At 41.2% G+C, this 19,477-nt stretch overlaps 1 protein-coding gene across 1 annotated transcript in view; it reads left to right on the forward strand.

The window, feature by feature from the left end:
- The first annotated feature begins 7,207 nt into the window (after nt 1-7,207).
- Nucleotides 7,208-19,477, forward strand: part of DSTN (destrin, actin depolymerizing factor) — a 37,336-nt gene continuing 25,066 nt past the window's right edge. The window contains exon 1 of the mRNA XM_082671382.1: nt 7,208-7,442. Coding sequence (XP_082527508.1) covers nt 7,440-7,442 — 3 coding nt within the window. The 5' untranslated portion in view covers nt 7,208-7,439. The remainder of the gene's footprint in view (nt 7,443-19,477) is intronic.

A 19,477-nucleotide genomic window follows, 5' to 3' on the forward strand; every position in this document is an offset into this window, starting at 1 on the left:
ACAGCAGAGCAGCCCCTCAAAGCAAAAACAAACAAACAAACAAAATTCATTTATATCTACCTAGGTATCTTAGTCCACGGAGTCTAGTTTTTTGGTAAAAACATTTGGTGTTCTTTCCTTCCAACCATCTGTCTCTGAGTGAGCCCCTCTCACCACCTTTCCGTACTTGTGTTTCCCAGCCTCAGTGAGAAATCATGTGGGGAACTTCCTCTCCTGATACCTCACCCATTAAGCTCCAGTAACATCTCCCTGCTATGATCTGCCCCTCCAGTAGGAGTCTGAGAATTCCCAAGGGATCCTGGGCGGAGTTGTCCTTGGCATTGATCTGTTTGCACTCGTGATCTCCTTGTGGCAGGGCCCATGACTTATTCATCTTCCTGTCCTGGTGGCAAACACAGCCACAGCTGGCACACAGTAGGGACCCAGCTGTCAAATCTAACTGAAAAAATCTTGCAAAGTGGCATCCCACTGTGAACGCAATGTTTCGCCTCCAAACACACTTTCATTTTTTTAACATTTACCTCCTCTTTTTCGTATGAGAAATTCAGTTGGTAAAAATAGATGAGATGACGCAAACATACTTTAAAAAGGCCAGGCTGCTAGGACTCCTACTTGGTTAGTGTGTATTAGATTGAACCATAAGAAAGTCCTGTTTTTGTAAGTCAAAGATAGTTGTTGAGTATTGCCCATTTTCTATGTTCAGACTAACATAAGTGAAAATAATATAACTACAAATACACCGCTTTTTACTTTTCATCTCGAAGGGACTGTTTTACTTTTCATCTCGAAGGGACCGTTTGGCCCAAGGGGGATGAATAACCACTGGTTGGGGTTATTGTGAGACTACCTACTCCAATTTCTCAAGTATCAATAGTGCACTATTATCTGAAAAACACGTCATAGTTGTTCAATTTTTAACATTATAAAATAGTGGTATATGACTTTAAGGATTAATAGAGAAATCAATAGTGTTACCATGTGGTACTACATTGTTCCCATGAATGTACTTAAATATATTTAGCCCTTTCCTAAAATAGATGCCCAGGCCCCTGGGGCTGCCTGATCCAGCAGGACTAGGCTACAGTAAAGGAATGTCCAGAATGTATTTCCTATGGCTTCCATTTGCCTCGTTTTGTATAACCACCCATCCCCCGTGGTGTTAAGGAAGCAACGAGGGGTCCCTAGTTCTCTTGTTCGGCATCACTGTGAGAATAATAATAAGCAGATGGCTAACTCCTCTGGGCTCCTAAGGAACATCTCTCCCCCTAACCTCATCTGTAGAATGGGACTAATAATAATATCAACCTATGGCCATCACCACTAGTTATCTCCCAATATCCATTTCCCCTTCTTCCTTGGTAAAGGAACCCCAGTTTCTTAGCTGAGCACGTTGCTACTCAGAGAAGAGACCACACTTCCCAGCCCCCCTTGCAGCCCTGTGACCAAGTTCTGATCAGTGAGATGAAAGGAGAAGCCTTGCCTAGAACTTCTGAGAAGTTTCTTTAAAAGGGAAGAGGCAGATGTCACATTTCTACTTCCACATTTAAGGAGTTTGCAGCTCTGTCCTAACAACAAGTAAGAAGCTGGACAGACAACTCTTCTTGGATCCATGAGAGAGAAGAGAACACAGGGCAAACCGCCGCCCCCAAAGTGGAGACAGACAGGAGAATCCAGGGAGCTGTGGTTAACCAGAGCAGTCTTACGAGGGGCAACCACCGGGGAACCAGTGCCAGGTGGGAAAACCTGAACTGTGATGGACAAGTTAGGGAAGGCTCAGTGTGGACAAGTCTGAGGGTTAAAAACTCCCGAAAGACTCAGTCACAGGGGGACCCTGTGTTTTGCCTCCTGAAGCTTACCATGTTCCCACAGTAAATATCAGAGAAAAATCCCCTCCTGCTTCCTGCAGGAACCATTGGGAAATCCTCCAGAGCACTTTGTTCTTCTTAACAAAGCCTGCCCTCAGGGGAAACTAGTTAATCGGAGCCTAACCAGTCAGGATTTGATCAGAGCCTAACTCATCTGGGTAAGGGAAATACCCACCTCCAGCCCACTCTAGACAACTTGGGAGTGGGGGTAGGAGTGGCTGAGAAACACTTGTGCCGTCCACAGAGGCACAGGCTCAGTAAAAGACTGAGTCCCCTCACACCACACCACGTTACTAAAGGCCTATTCACCACAGTTCCTTTTGCCTAGGACATCATGTCCAGCTACCAAGAAAACATGACAAGGCATACCAAAAGGCAAAAAACAAACAAACAAAAACCCACAAAGAAATAAAGAATGCCTTTGATGGGCTTATTAGTAGACTGGACACAGCTGAGAAACGAATCTCTGATCTAGAGGACATATCAGTAAAATCCTTAAAATCAAAAAGCAAAGAGAACTGAGACTGAAAAATACAGAACAGAAAATCCAAGAACTGTGGGAAAGCTACAAAAGGGGTAACATACATGTAATGGGAATACCAGAAGAAGAAAAAGAGAAAGGAACAGAAGAAATATTTGACACAATGGTGACTGAGAATTTCCCCCAATTATTGTCAGACACCAAACCACAGACCCAGAAAGCTAGGAGAACACCAAGCAGGATATGAATACCAAAAAACTACACCTAGACCTATCATTTCAAATTACAGAATATCAAAGCTAAAGAAAAGAAAATCCTGAGAAGGGGGAAAAAAATCTTACCTATAGAGGAACAAAGATAAGAATTACTGACGTTTCCTCAAAAACCATTCAAGCAAGAAGAGAGTGAAGGGAAACACAAAGTGTTGAGAGAAAAAACCCACCAACCTTGAATTCTGTACCCTGCAAAATTATCCTTCAAAAGTGAAGGAGAGGGACTTCCCTGGCGGTCCAGTGGTTAGGACTCGGTGCTTTCAATGCTGAGGGCCCGGGTTCAATCCCTGGTCAGGGAACTAAGATCCCACAAGCTGCGGGGCATGGCCGAAAAGAAAAAAAAGAACTTTTACTTTTCTTATTCTTAATTGATGGATTAATGGATAACAGTTTGTTTCAAATAACAGCAACAATGTATTCAATTATATATGCTTTTGTATATGTCATATATGCCTATATATGCTTAGATATAAATGAAGTGAATCACAGGAATAATATAAGAGGAGGAGGGTATTAGGATTATTTTGTTACTGTATTTTGTTACTGTATTAGGATTATTTTGTTACTGTATTATTTTGTTACTGTACAGATAGTGTAAGGTACTCACACTATCTGTCAAGCGGTGAAGCGTTATTTGAAAGCAGACTTGGATTAGTTGTAAATGTATACTGCAAACTCCAGGGCAACCACTAAAAAAAGTGAGAAAAGTATAACTGATATGCTAGGAAAGAACAGAAAATGAAATCATCTAAAATGCTCAGTTAAAACCACAAATGACAGCAAAAGAGTGGAAGGCAAACATAAGACCAAAGAACAAAGGCAACAAATAGAAAACAGTAGTGAATATTACAGCTATTCATCCAGCTATATCAATAATAATTTTGAATGTCAATGGTCTAAATGCACCAATCAAAACACAGAGGTTTTCAGAGTGCATCAAAAAAAAAAAGAGCCAACTCTATGTTGTCTACCAGAAGCTCACTTTAATATAAAGACACATACAGATTAAAAGTAAATGGAGAAAAATATACCATGTTAACACTAATCAAAACAAAGCAGGAGTAGCTACATTAATTTCAGACGGAGTCGACTTCAGAATCAGCAAAGTTCTTGTGAATAAACAAGGGGGTTACATAACGTTAAGGGGTCAGTTCTCCCCTAAGACATAATTCTTTATGTGTATGTTCCCAACAACAGTGTCAACCTAAGTGAGGCAAGACCTGACAGAACTGCGGGGAGGAATGGGTGAATCCGTTATCACAGTTGGAGACTTCAACACTGCTCTATCAGACATGGACGGATCCAGTAGGTAGGAAATCAAGAAAATCAGAAAGCAAGCTACGGGCCACCACACACCCAGCACAAAACCATGACACAAAGCACCGACAGAAACAAACCACAACACAAAACACCTGCACATGGCTTACTTCTCCATAAGGCCATTCACCAAATTGAGAGCAGTGGTTACCTCTGAGGAGGAAGCTGACGCTGTGGGGATGGAGAGCAAAAGCGCTCTGGGGGCTTTTCTTATTGTATCTTGGAATCTTGCATAATGAGAACACACTCATATCTTACTTACATAATTAAAATTATTTTTAGAAAAGAGCACAGACATAAATAAGGGTAGGGGAGAGAGAATAGGTGAATTTGTGAAGAGGCAGGAAAGAAGCTAAAAATAGTTTTTCTGCAATATATACTGGCAGGGTTATATCCCCTCGCAGGCTTTTCCTGATCATTGATTAACACATCTCTCTTCAAGTGCCTCATTAATGTATTTTCTCCCCTACCACTCATATTTATGGTTTTAAATGAAAGCACCTATATGTTCACAGATGGTTACATACGCAGAATATTTTCTAAATTAGAAACGGAACACACTCAGTCTCATATTCAAGGGGAGACCTTATGTTAAAACTTTTTCCCTCTGTGGGATGATAAGGAATGAAAATATCTAGGAAACTAATGTGTAAAGGAAGAGGTTAAAGTTCAATGGGGTCTTAAGAAAAATGGGGGCTCATTTTAGGTTAAAATGAACTGATATAGAGGTTTGCCTGATGGATTGTAAAACATCTTCAGATACTTCACTGACCGAAACAAACATGTATTAAACACCTACTATACATCAGGGGCTATGCCAGTCCATATAAGATACATTCTAGGGACTTCCCTGGTGGCACAGTGCTTAAGGATCCTCCTGCCAATACAGGGGACACAGGTTCAATCCCTGGTCCGGGAAGATCCCACGTGTTGCAGAGCAACTAAGCCCGTGTGCCACAGCTACTGAGCCTGCGCTCTAGAGCCCGTAAGCCACAACTACTGAGCCCGCGTGCCACAACTACTGAAGTCCACGTGCCTAGAGCCAGTGTCCTGCAACAAGAGAAGCCACAGCAATAAGAAGCCCGCGCACTGCAACTAAGAGTAGCCCCTGCTCGCCGCAACTAGAGAAAGCCTGCGCGCAGCCACGAAGACCCAACGCAGCCAAAAATAAATAAATTAAAAAAAAAATGCATCCTAAACACCCCTTGACCTCAAGGAACTCTCAATATAAAGTAGTGATGGTGGCAGCAAATGCATATATAAATTACAGCTATACTAACAGTAGGGAAAAATGTTAAGACCTCACTATGGAAGTGTGGTCTGAGGACCCACAGCATCTGAATCTCCTGGGGCAACTGAGACCCACTGTTAAACCCTTGAATTTGCATTTTAACAAGATCCTCAGGTGGTGTGGATGCTTCTCAAGGTTTGAGAAGTGATGAACTGTGGGACTATAGAAGGACCCACTCTTGATCCCTTGGGAAGTGGTCAGAAGTCTCCAGACTCTTGGAACATTCCAGGATGAGAGACCAACAGCCCCGTGATGATGGCAGTTAGAGCAAGAAGGATTCTGGAATGAGAAGTTTAGTCTGGAAGGATACTGGGAACTTTGGAAAGTGTGGGAGACAGGACAAAAAAGGCAGGCTGAGGCCAGAGGCAGAAGGGCCAGACTGAACTGCTGAGATTTCTGGAGGAAGCCACAGGAAATTTTAAGCAGTAAAGTGACAGGATAAGATTCCTCTGTTTGGCCATAACTCTGGTTGCAGTGAGGAGGACGAAATGCATAAGAGAGGTTGGAGCAGGCTCGACTTGCATCCTTACATGAGGACGATTCCGTTTTGAACAGAAAAGAAGTCTTTGAGGACTCAGAGATGGAGGGTGGCACTGAGTCTCGGCCGACAGGGAAACACAGGGCTCCAGCTGCAGCTGGATACAGGTGGGTTCTTTCTTCTCAAAGTGCCCGATACCCACCAGTCACATCAGCATCACCCGGGAATTGTTAGAAATGCAAATTCTTGGGTCTCACCTGAGATACATTGTCAGAAACTCTGGGGATGGGGCACACAAATCTGACTTGGAATAAGTTCTCGTTCACATTGCAAACCACTGTTCTAGCCTGCCAAAAATCTTGTAGTAGGTGGTAAGGCTTAGAATTGCCACAACTTTCTTTCTTAAAAAGAAAACAAACACAAAACAGGAGAGTAACGAGAAATGAGTCTCTATGTCTAGAGGCCAGAATAAAAGCCACATATAACCTAGATTTTATATAGTGCCCAGGAAAAGCAAAAGACATATTGACCATCTTGTCCAAAAGCCTCACATTTGGAGAATTAAAATAGTTCTGGTAGAGGCCTGTTAAGTTCTAGGTAGCCTAAGTTAAGTAAAACTTAATCATCACGGTTGTAAATTCTTTTTTGCCTTTATTCCCCAGAAAAACACCCTCAGAAAAGGCGCTGGGATTCCTTCTGGCCCTCTGAAAATTGTGTTTCTGATGCAACCGCCCATTAAAAAAAACGCAATCTCAAATTAAAAATCCCCAAAACGGAGCAGCGGGGCTGGCGCCACCATCCTGAGGCATCTCTGCCGTTTCCCTGCCACACTGCTGCGGACTGCAGTGCTCCTTTCCCGGGCTGTTCCCAAAGACAAATAAATCACTCCTTGTTTTTTCCAGACCTGAAATTAGCGGTGACTCAGAGCGCTCTGAATCGCCACAATCGCCTCGGCAAAGAGGAAAAATGTGCAGATTTTTCCTCTCGCCCGAGGGCCAGACGTGCAGGTCTGGGCCAATCAGGCGAGGATGGCGGGAATCTCACCAAAGTAGGTAAAAAATGCGGGACGCGCGGCCCCCGCGACCGCCCGCGCCCCGGCTCCCGCTGGTCCTTTCTTCGTCCCTCCCTCCCTCCCTCCCTCTCGTCCTCCTTCCTCCCTCCCCCCTCCTCCTCCCCCTCCTCCTCCCCCCTCCCTCCTCCCTCCCTCCTCCCTCCCGTCTCCTCCGCCGCGGGCCCCGCCCCTCTCACCCCTCCCCCCCCCAGGCCCCGCCCCTCGCGGCGGTGCACACCTGGCCAGGTGGCTACTTCCATGTAAGGGCAACGGCGGCGCAGTGGGCGGGGCGCTACGTGGCCCCGCCCCGGTGAAGGGGCCACCGCCCCTCGCCCGCAGGTGCCAGCTGAAGCTCCGCCCCCTCGTCCGGAGCTGTTGGGGGAGGACCTCGCCCCCGCCCCACAGGCCAGAGCTGGTGAGGGGTACCCGGTGCCCCTTCTCCGGAAGGCGAGGAAGACCCCGCCCCCGCGGAGTCGGGGTTGGGGGGGGGACTGCCGGGGCGGGGCGTTGCCAGGCCGGCCGGTTGCGTAGCAACGGTGGGCAGCGCGTGACGTGCGCCGCAGCGTCTGGGCCCGAGGCGCCCGCCAGTCCCTGGGAGGTTAGTGGGGCTGCTGTGAGGAGGTCGCTCTGCAGACTTGGTGCTCGCCGGCTCCCTCTCCGCGCTCTGCGGCCGCCGCGGCGAAGATGGTAAGCTGGGGGCCCGGGGCGCCGCGGGGTCGGGGCGGCGGCGGCGCGGGGGGACCCGGGCTTCGGCCGCCGCGGACCCGCTGGGCCCCGCGCCGGGGCGGCTCCCCGGCCGCTGCATTCTCGCCGTCGCCGCCGGCGCGGGGCCTCCCCCTGGCCTCGGTAGCCCAGCCGGGGTCGACCCCCCCGCCCCGGCGACGCCGCCCGGGGTCCGCCCGCGCTCCCGGGTGGGGCCTCTTTGGCGCACGTTTCGCCAAGGCCGGGAGCGGGCGGTCGGCGACTCGGGCGGTTTCGGCCCCTGAGGTCCGTGCGTCTTGAGGAGGGAACGAGGCCTTTATTGAGCCACTTGGGGGGCGGGATGGCCACCGAGCGTGACCCCCACGATTCCGAACCGGGCCTGCGGTCCTTTGCTGCCGCCCCCGGTGGTCCGCGTCCCGCAGCTCCTCGTCCTGCGCGTTCGGCCGGGCGGTGGCCTGTCCGGCCTCCATGTACGGTCACAGATTTTCTTCTACCTGCAAACAGGTTGGCTCTGCCAGTATTTAGCGGGCAGGGGGTGGGCATGATGCTGGGATGCTAACTAAAGCAAATGAAAAAGCTTTTTAAAGTCCATTAAGCTATCCGAGTCGCTAAAAAGTAAACAGATGTTCCGCATATTCTAGGTGTTGGACTGCTTAATTCACGTATTTTCCCCTCTAAACTGTCACTCTCGTTTGCTGTAGAACCGTGCTCTTAAGTGGACGATGAAGTAGGACATTTTGTCGTTTTCTGTAGTCTGCGCATTCTGTTACCATTTTTGGTCAATGATTTGCAGGCAAAGGCTTACCAGACTTTGCTGGAAATATTACACTGTTATTGCATCTGTCTGCCTGGAAACAGTTGGTACCAGTTTATCTTCCTACACAGTGTTTTCACTGAATGACAATTTGGGTTTTCTTAAGGTATTGCACCTTTCAGGGCTATGCAGACTGGCTCAGTGGTGGAAGAAAATTAGAGATTAACAGTAGTTTCTGGATGACTGAGGATATTTAGTACGAATTTGATGTTGTTCAGTTTTTGGTTCTTCTTTGGTTTGATTTTGTAAGCTACAAAGGAGATCGGCATCTTACAACTTTCTAACTTATTTAAGATTGTACTACTTTATGCTAAAAGACTTAATCTTAGGGCTTTGAGTTTTCATAAATTTAAGACCATACACTCAGACGAAAGTGCTTTGAAATCAGGCTGGAGCCGGCTTTAGTGCCTTCTGATTTGACATAACTTTATTTTCTGTTTGAAAATAGGACCAAACCTTTTTACTTTAGCTAAATGCTTAAACTTTAAAGCTTAACTTTCTTATTTCTATACATTCAAATAAAATGAAGAGTCTGTTTAAAATATTTATGGTTCGGAAGGAGGAGGAGAAATAAAAATTAATCAAGATGGGTGATTCCGAGTACGTTTCAAACTTCGGGAGGTCGGAAGAACTTATGAACTACTCTTGTTAGGATGCTTGCAAAGAAAGAGAGTTTAGAATACAGGTGACCATCTTTATTTTATTATTTTAATTGACACAGTTGACTTACAATGTTGTGTTCATTTCTGCTGTCCCGCAGAGTGCTTCAGTCATACATATATATACATTCTTTTTAAAATATTGTTTTCCAGTATGGTTTATCATAGGATGTTGAATATAGTTTTCTGTGCTATACAGTAGGATCTATATGTAGAAGCTCGCATCTGCTAACCCCAACCTCAGTCTGTCCCTCCCCAACCCCCTCCCCCTTGGCAACCACAAGTCTGTTCTCTTTGTCTCTGAGTCTGTGTCTGTTTCGTAGATCAGTTCATTTGTGCAGATGACCATTTTTAAAGCTTACTCTTGTATTTAGCCTTATGAGCACAGAGCTTCTCCCTTCATTCCAGCTATTAGAGAATATTATGAAGATGTATGTTTATTCCCTGATTTTAGCACTTTACCTCTGTATTTGAAACTGTTTAGATCTGTTGGTTGGATACTTGGTTCCAAGTTTCTAAGATTTTTTTTTTTTCAGATTGAATTTTAACTGTTGATGGATTTGTTCTACATTAACAAAATCACTTCCTGGTACTCACCAAGTCTTCTCGAAGCACTTGGGAATAAAGCAATTTGAAACCAACTCAGATCACCCTGAGCACTTTAAGATGAGATTTCATGTTTTTAAAGTCTCACTTTACAGTGCCAAAGAAAAAAAAAGCCTACCCTCCACAGGAACCACATCTACACTCTCCAAACAAAACTTTGGTGTGCGTGTGTACTGGGTGCGCCAGCTTCCTCATACAAAGATTATTTACCAGCCTACCATGAAATTCCTAGGGTTATCTGCTGAGTAGTTCTTCCTGTTGGGTATGGATTGAGACATCACAGGAGACTGGCCTAGCTTCTCTTGTAACCAGTGGCTCTCTGGGAAGTCAGAGTGTAGTCTTGTCCCTGAAACAGTAAAGGTCTGCATGATAATCTAACCCTTAACCTTACCCTAATCAGAACTCGGCTCTAACAAACTGAGCTGTTGGCTCAGACTGAATTACACCTGTATTCTTCCACTTGATGATTAGCAAAAACACTTTTACTTACAGCAATCTAGTGGAAGAGGTTGGGCATGTGTTCCTGTGCCCATTTAACATATTACAAAACAGTCTGTAAAGGTTTTATTGACTTGTGGCCTTTTCTGACTCCACATCAGGTTTTAAAATAATTTAAAAATTAATTTTGAAACATTTTAAGCAGGAAGGTACACAGAATAATAAGTTCCTTTGTACAAAAAAAGAAAAGGTTAACTTTTTGCCATATTTCAGGTTTTTATGTTACCTTTACAGGTAAATACGCATCTTTTTCCTCATCCCATTCCCTTCTCTCCCCAGAGGTAACCACTCCTGTGTCAAAGACGTAATGTACTGGCCGATTAAGGAGATGATTTTTGCAGGTTATTGCATTTGAGAGAACATTAATTGAAATGAGGAACATCTCAAAAACAAACAAAAAAACAACAAAAAAGGACAGAGACCTGGGGCTGGTAAACTGAGGAGTCTTGAGGAAGCCTGGGGACATGTCTTAATCTGGAAGTAAGCAAGAGCAGGATCCTTCTGTTGCCCTGAACACAAAATGATGGGAGTGAATTTCTTAATCTTCACTGCTTTTCAGGAGCTCAGGGCTCAGGTAAAAGTTCAGCATAGTCACCTGAAACTAACACATTTCATTGATGTTTCCATACTTTCAGTTGTACATGTATGCATCTGTAATAATATATGTTGCCTTGACGTATTTTAAGATTTTACATAAATGTTATCATGCTTCGTGTATCCTTTTGCAACTTTGAAAAAAAGAACTTGATGAGGTTTAGTTCTAGTTTGCCTCCCATCAGCTGCTTTCACGAGCCTGTTTCTCTATTTTCACTACTTGGCATTATGAGACTTTGAAAACCAATCTGATAGGTGTGAAATGGTTTCTCATTCTTTTAATTTGCATTTCTCTGATTAGCAGTAGTTGAGTATCTTTTCATTCTTGTTGCAGCTTATGTTTTTACATGGATGAGCTTTCAGTGACCCTGACACTGTGTAAATACTCCTCACGTCTTCATATAAACTCATTTGTGGAGCCATAAAGTAAATCTAACCTTAAAAGAAAATCAGCGAGAATGTGCTTGTCAAAGCCAGACCTGCATAATGAAGACTAATATACCTTGCCTCTGGCACCTGCTTTTCTTTGCCTGCCTTTCAAGCTGCTAAGTAACAGAAGTTCAGTACTCTTAATTCTAGCCACCTGCCCTTGTGAGGCCCTGGTTGTGGTAGAATGCACAGTGATCCAGAGTAGAGTTCCATCTTTGCCACAGGGCGTGGAGATTAACATCCTCTGTTCTATACTTACCCTTTTCTTTCTTTTTCCTCCGTTTTGGGGATTTTTAATTTGGGATTGCGTATTTTTTAATGGGCAGTTGCATCAGAAACACAATTTTCAGAGGGCCAGAAGGAATCCCAGTGCCTTTTCTGAGGGTGTTTTTCTGGGGAATAAAGGCAAAAAAGAATTTACAACCGTGATGATTAAGTTTTACTTAATTTAGGCTACCTAGAACTTAACAGGCCTCTACCAGAACTATTTTAATTCTCCAAATGTGAGGCTTTTGGACAAGATGGTCAATATGTCTTTTGCTTTTCCTGGGCACTATATAAAATCTAGGTTATGTGTGGCTTCTAGCCAAAATGTTAAAAACAAACACACATGGGATATACGGGAAAACTGTACTTTCTGCTCAATTTTGCTGTGAACCTACAATGTCTCTACAAAATAAAGGCTATTAAAAAAATAAAACAAATAACCATAATCGTTTTTTGTAAACAGAATTGTTTTAAATCAAAATGGTGTTTATTGTATACAGGAAGATTCTAAACATTTGTGTTTTTGTTTATGTTAATGTAACTTATATTTTCTTTCAGTAATAATTAAGATACTTTGAGCCGAACACCACATTTGAAATTTGAAAAAAAAAATTGAAACTCTTTAAAAACTGTTGTTTTAACATGTACTTTTTTTTTATCTACAGAGTAATGCTCTAGTCTGAATAACTAGGCCTGGTCTCTGTCGTAGTCTTTGCTATTTGCATACCTAAACCACAGAAAATAATAAACCATAAACATGATGCTTGTTATTTAAGCATCTTGAGCTACCTTTCCACATAGCCTAATACTCCTCTCTAGGTTTTCCATGAAAGACATACCCAAAGATTTATATGTAACACTCAGAAATATTTTAATCATTGGTGTTAGAAATGAGTTTTCACTTGGAGTTGTCCTGCTTCTAAAAGCTGTCTCCTGTTCATTTTGCTTGAAATTTTACATTGGGAGAAGCATAGAAAAATAAACATCAGATTGGTTCATCTCAGTAATGCTTTGACAGACTTGTTACTTAATTCATGGAATCTTGGAATTCATGTACAAGGAATCTTCTGTACAAGGTCCCCCATAGAGTTGAGTACATAGTCTTGAGTGATCCTTAACTCTTGTAAGATTGTCTTCTAGTAGCTGACATTGTAATGCTTATGTGCTGTTTACCCTATTTCATGATTTGTTTGCTGTGTTAAAGAATCAATTTTTGGTAGATCTTTTAAAAGTAGCTCATTTCAGGAAAAATGCAGTCAGAATTCTTAAAATTCATATTTTAATCTGTAGTGTGAAATGGTGGAGATTTTGGCTTTATTTTTTTTGACATGACAAGGGACCGTCAAAGAACTCTTATTCTGTTGCAACAAGGCTTAGGATGAGCACTTGAAAGGTAGAAACTTCAGTGCGTACTGTAGCAGGAAACCTACATTTAAAACTAATTTATCTGTGTGTTTGTGCTTTTGGATCACATTAGAGGAAGACTGTTTACTACTTTCAACATTTTTGCATTACTTTGTAGGTTGTTCCTCCTATTTCTACCCATATTTTTCTACCCGTAGAATTTTCTACCCATATTCCTGTCTTGGCTTGTTTTCAGAAGATGGGCAACTTGTAAATTTTTAAATTCTTTCACAAAGCACATTTTTGTTGGTGGTAGTGTTTTTTTTTTTTTTTAAGTAATAGAGCTAAAACTAAAGCATGGGCAGATATAGGTAAAACTTCTCCAGCTGGCTCTGGAGCTATCTTTTAAGTCAGTTATGGAAGCTCTGAAGCTCTGAGGAATTCTCAAATCATTGAGGCCTTGTTTTAAAAACGTTGTAAGTCATCTTTAGACCAATGTTGTCGAATAGAAATAAAATGTGAGTTACATATGTATTTTTAAATTTTCTAGTAGCCCCATTAAAAAGGTAAAAAGAAAAGATGAAATTTGTTTAACCCAATATATCTGAAATATTTTATCAACATTTAATCAATTAAAAAATGAGACATTTTACATTCTTCTCTCATACAAATTGTTTGAAATCCACTGTATATTTTATACTCAGCACAGCTCAATTCAGATGCTCGGTTTTCATTGGAAATATTTGGTATATATTTAGACATAAAATTTATAGTTGAAAAAGCAGAGTCATATACTTAAGTTGCTCCAAGCATACTTAGTTTTCCAGTAATGGAATTGATAATGAATTTAAAAATTTAAGTTAATTAAAGTGAAATAAAATTAAAAATGCAGTTCCTCGGCAGCACTGGCCATGTTTAATGGACTCTCTAAACCACATGTGGTTAGTGGCCACCTTAACGGACCAGCCTCAGACTTTGTGGATTGGCCTGTTTAATGTGTAAGGGGACGTTAGTGTGGGTACCAACACTTTTGTTAATTCTTGGCATGTCTGCATATGACTAACAGTGCTGAGGTAGCCTGTGAATCCCTTTTATGGAACTTATTAAGATGTTTTGTGGGACTAGACTGTTGAGCTCCATTGGCTAGGATTTGTATATTTCAGTACCACAACACCTCTCCAAGTAGGCCCACAACAGATGTTACCAAATGAACACGAATGAGTGAATGAGAGGGCATTCTTCATTATGATGGGGCCGGGTCCCATGGAGATGGATTACTTTAATTTTTATACTTTCTATTCCCACATACCTTTCTTTTAATACAATGGGAATTGAGTTTTGAGTACTGAACTAATTGAATAGTACCTCCCCTTTGTATATTGCGTTATAATTTAGTTCGAGTCTTAACAGTGAAAATCCTTTGAGATAGACAAGGCAGGTATTATTAGAGTAGCACCTTTCAACTAATTCTGACATGCAAAAACTGCTCAGTAATGCCAATTCTCTTTCTTTCTTAAAAATGAAACTGAATGGTATTTGATGCTCATTGAGGCATCCTGAACCATAGAAAAGCACTTGAAAGCTCAACAAATGAAAGAACAAGAAGTAATGCTATCTTAGATAACTTATAAGTATTTGCTGTGTGTCAGACATTGTGTTAACTTATCTCACTCAATCCTTCTAGCAACCCAGTGAGGTAGGTATTGTTATCATTACTGTTAAACTATACTGAGAAGTGGTTAAGAGCTTGAGCCCAGAGTCTGGCTGCCTAGGTTTTTTGAATCTTGGCTCTGCCACTTACTGACTATATAACCTGAGACACATTACTGACTGTTCTGTGCCTCAATTTCATCATTCCTCCAAGTGGGGATGATAATAGTACTTAACCATCACAACATTTTGTCGATGCATATAAGTAAAGCAATGCCTGGCACACAGTAAGTGCTTATCAGCACTGGCTAAAACAGTAATATTAAACAACCTAGATCCAAGTTTAACAGTCTCTTTTCTTTATATTCTGAGTACACCAGTGTTTACTTCAGTAATTGTAGATAAAATAAAAACGGTGAAGGAGTGCATAAAAACATGTTTCTAATTGTTTATTATTTCTTTAAACTAATTTTATTTTACTTGGAGTCATTATATATGATCAACTTTTTAATTTGACTTTTGAGGTGATTTTGATCCTTGATGTAAAAATATCTTGTCTTCCACTCATAGTTATATTTTTCTTGAAGTAATTAATGGAGAATGAAACACAGTTGTTCATTGCCCTCAAGGTTTAGAATAGCAATCATCTATTCAATAAATATTTGAGAAGTTATTATATGCCAAGAACTGACCCAGGTACTTGGCATACAGTACAGAAAAACAAAGTCCATTCCTTGTAGAAGTTATATTCTAATGGAGGTGGGCAGGTGGGAGGGACAACCAAAAAATTACAAGATCATGTCAGGTAATGGCAACTGGTGTGAAAAAAATAGGGTGATCAATAGGGAGTACTAGAAAAGTTGGCTACCTTGGGGTAGATTCTTAGGGAAGTCCTCTTGGGGTGACATTTGAGCTTAAGACTTGCATGGCAAGAAGGAGCTAGCTAGCCATGTTAAGAGCATTTTAGGTAGAAGGAACTCTGTAAGTAGAAAGGCCTTGAGAAGAGAATGAGCTTGACATGCCAGGGACAAAAAAAGGTTTGTGTAGTTGGAATTCAGTGAAAAGCAGGGAGAAAAGTAGGAAATGGACTGTAGGCAGGAGCTAGAGCTGGGTGAGCCAAGGTGACTGCTCCAGGAAGCTGTCGGGTGTCTGGTGGTAGGGAGGTGTTAGGGTGTTAAGTTGTGGAGTGAGATAGGATTTAGATGTACAAATGGGGACAAAACTGATTGACGGTTGCTATTAGTCAATCAGTCAGTGGTAGCTTGGATTAGAATTGTTAGTACTGGGATAGTGAGAAGTGATTGGATATTGTATATTTGGGGGAAGAGCTGACCGGACTTACTGATCATTTGGGTGTGTGGCATAGGGGAAAGAAAGACATCAAAGATAATTCCAAAGATTTAGACCTGAGCCACTAGGTAGTTGGTGGTGTCATTGTGCTGGGGTACTATATAAAAGAAGCCAAAATAGTTTGGCAAAAATTGAGGTTCTTGGGGCTTCCCTAGTGGCGCAGTGGTTGAGAGTCCACCTGCCGATGCATGGGACACGGGTTCGTGCCCCGGTCCGGGAAGATCCCACATGCCGCAGAGCGGCTGGACCCATGAGCCATGGCTGCTGAGCCTGTGCGTCTAGAGCCTGTGCTCCGCAATGGGAGAGGCCACAACAGTGAGAGGCCCGCGTACCGCAAAAAAAAAAAAAAAAATTGAGGTTCTTGGAACTTTGAGGAACAACAAATTGATGCAGAAGTATTACAGATCTTTAAAATATCTTCACATCTGATTGTAATAATAATGTATGTTCGTTATATAACATTAAGGAAAATTGAGTTGTAATGACAGCCCTATCCAAAGTGCATTTGGTGCACTTTCTTTCAGGCCACTTTAAACATATGCTCATTCTTTCAATAAATAAGTGTTAGGTACCTTCTGGGAATCAAGTACTGTTGTAGGTTCTAGAGATTCAACAGTGTACAAGACAAAGTCCCTTTTCCTATGGAATATACATTCTCATGGGGGAGACAGGTAAGAAATCAGTAAATAAATAAGATAATTGGAGATTGTAATAAGTACTATAATGGAAATAAGGGAGATAGTGAATATCTGGAGAATGTCAATGTAGATTTTTCTCAAACAGTTGAGTTCATCTGTAACAGTTTTATGTCCTTTATTTCTCACATCTCAATGTGACAAGGGTGTCAAGCTAATTTAATGGGGAAACGAATAGCGTCTTCAACAAATGATGCTGGGACAGGTGATGTCCACATGAATGAATTTGGATCCCTGCTTCACACTATATACAAAATTTAACTCAAAATGGGTCATAGACCTAAATATAAGAGCTAAAGCTATAAAACTCCTAGAAGAAAACATAGGCATAAATCTTTGTGAACTTGGATTAGGCAGTGTTTTTTGGACAATTTTCGTGGTATTTTTAGGCAGTGACACCAAAAGCACAGGTGCCAAGAGAAAAATAGGTAAATTGGACTTTATTAGAATTGAAAACTTTTTTGCATCGAAGAACACCATTGAGAAAGTGGAAAAGACAACCCAGAGAGTGGGAGAAAATATTTGCAAATCATATGTCTGACAAGGAACTTGCAGAATATATGAAGAACTCTTACAACTCAACAATAAAAAGACAACTGAATTATATGGGCAAAGGCTTTGAATAGACATTTTTCTAAAGGAAGATACACAGATGGTCAATAAGCTCATGAAAATATGCTCAAAATCATTAGCCACTAGGAAATGCAGATCAAAACATAGTGAGATCCTATTTCATACCCACTAGGATGGCTGTAAAAAAACTAACATGTTGGCAAGGGCATGGGGAAGTTGGAACCCTCCCACATATGTTGCTGGTGGGAATGTAAAATGGTGCAGCCATTTTGGAAAACGGTTTGACATTTCCTCAAGAAGTTAAACTTAGGCGTTACCATATGACCCAGCAGTTTCACTCCTAGTTATATACCAAGTGAAATGAAAACACATGTCCACATAAAAACTTGTACATGAATGTTCATAGTGTTATTCATAATAGCCTCAAAGTGGAAACAACCCAGATGTCCATCGACTGATGATTGGATAGATAAAATGTAGTATATCTGTACAATGGAGTATTATTTGTCAGTAAAATAAATGATGTACTGATACATGCTATGACATGGATGAACCTTAACACATGTAAAGTGAAAGAAGCCAGTCAGAAAAAGACTGCATGTTGTATGATTCCATTTATATAGCATATCCAGGATTGGCAGATACATAGAGACAGGAAGTAAATTTGTGGTTGGCTAGGTTTGGGGTTGGTAAGAATGGAAAAGAGGAGTGATTGTTCATGAGTACTGGGTTTCTTTTTAAGGTGTTCAGAATGTTCTAAAACTAGACTGTGATGGATGCACAATGCGAATAGACTAAAGCCCACTGAATTTACACTTTAAATGGGTCAATTTTATGGTGTGTTAAATATATCTGTAAAAACTATTTAAACTGTAATGGTATTATGCATATACAGTGATGGTATTAAATCATCTTCCTGTTAGATTTTAATCCGTATTGTAAGTAGTGCCCAGTCATCCTTGAGCATAAATCTTTGCCTTCATTGGCATTGTTTGTTCAAAATAGAGTCCTAGGTATGCAGTTACTGAGTCAAATTTTGGTGTTTGTGTGTATATATTTCTGATTTTTAAAATTTGCTCATCATAGAAAACTTGGAAAATAGAGGAAACTAGGGAGTAGATAAAGTCACTTATATTCCCACTGTTAGAGATGAAATTTCTTTTTCCTCTATGTATTTTACTGTACATAAAACTTTATATCTAGCTTATTTTTTCACTTAAACCAAATCATAATTATTTCCCCCATGTCATTAAAAGCTTACCATAAACATAATTTTAACAGCTGTATCACAAGCTATCCTGTGGATATATTATGATTTTCTTAGTAATTCTTCTGTTTTTATTTGGACTGTCTCATTTTTAGTATTATGCAGATTATTTCCCCAGAATAAATTCCTTGAAGTAGGAATACTAGGTTAAAGGGTCAAAGAGTTTAGATTTTTTTAAGGCTCTTGGTGAAAATGGCCAAATTGCTTCCTGAAAGGTAACAGTGAGTAATATCGTTGCCTGTGGTGGAAGATAAATCTGGAAGGGTAGGTTGGTTCAGATAATAAAGGGCCTCTTATGCTGTGTTAATGAATTCGGACTTTTGTGGGTGCTTGGGAATTGGTGAAGATTTTTAATCTTGGGCGTGATAGAAGATTTGAAGAGTAGATGAGAAGGAATAGATTTGAAATACACATTTAAGGAGGAATTTGGTAGAGCTTAGAAACTGAGTGTGACCACGGAACAAAGGTAGATCAGTTAACCAACAGCATCAAGTCTGCTTCCTGTCTTCGGTTCACTGACATGCTAGCTCATCCTCCAGAGAAGCCAAGTTGTTAAGCTAAGACAACATCGTTTACCATTAGCTTATGGTGTGTTCAGTATTATCTTTCTCAAAAGGGACTAGAGTGTTTTTTACATTGTTGCTCTTGAAGTAAAAACTAAAAGTAATGTATATTTTTTCCATTTAGGATAATTTACGTAAAGTAAAATTCACCATTTTTAGTGTAAGTTCTGCAGATTTTGGCCATATACAGTTGTGTAACTACCACCACAATCAAAATATAGAATAGTTCCTTCACTCCAAAAAAGTGCCCATATTAATACCTCCTCCAATCCCCAACAACCACTGATGTTCTTTTTTTAAAAAAATTTTAAATTTAATTTTATTTATTTTTTTATACAGCAGGTTCTTATTAGTCATCAATTTTATACACATCAGTGTATACATGTCAATCCCAATTGCCCAATTCAGCACACACACCCCACCCCCGCCGCTTTCCCCCCTTGGTGTCCATACATTTGTTCTCTACATCTGTGTCTCATTTTCTGCCCTGCAAACCAGTTCATCTGTACCATTTTTCTAGGTTCCACATATATGCGTTAATATACGATATTTGTTTTTCTCTTTCTGACTTACTTCACTCTGTATGACAGTCACCAGATGCACCCACGTCTCTACAAATGACCCAATTTCATTCCTTTTTATTGAGTAATATTCCATTGTGTATATGTACCACATCTTCTTTATCCATTCGTCTGTCGATGGGCATTTAGG

This window comes from Grampus griseus (assembly GCF_964374135.1).
Source record: "Grampus griseus genome assembly, chromosome: 14".
Taxonomy (NCBI): Eukaryota; Metazoa; Chordata; class Mammalia; order Artiodactyla; family Delphinidae; genus Grampus; species Grampus griseus.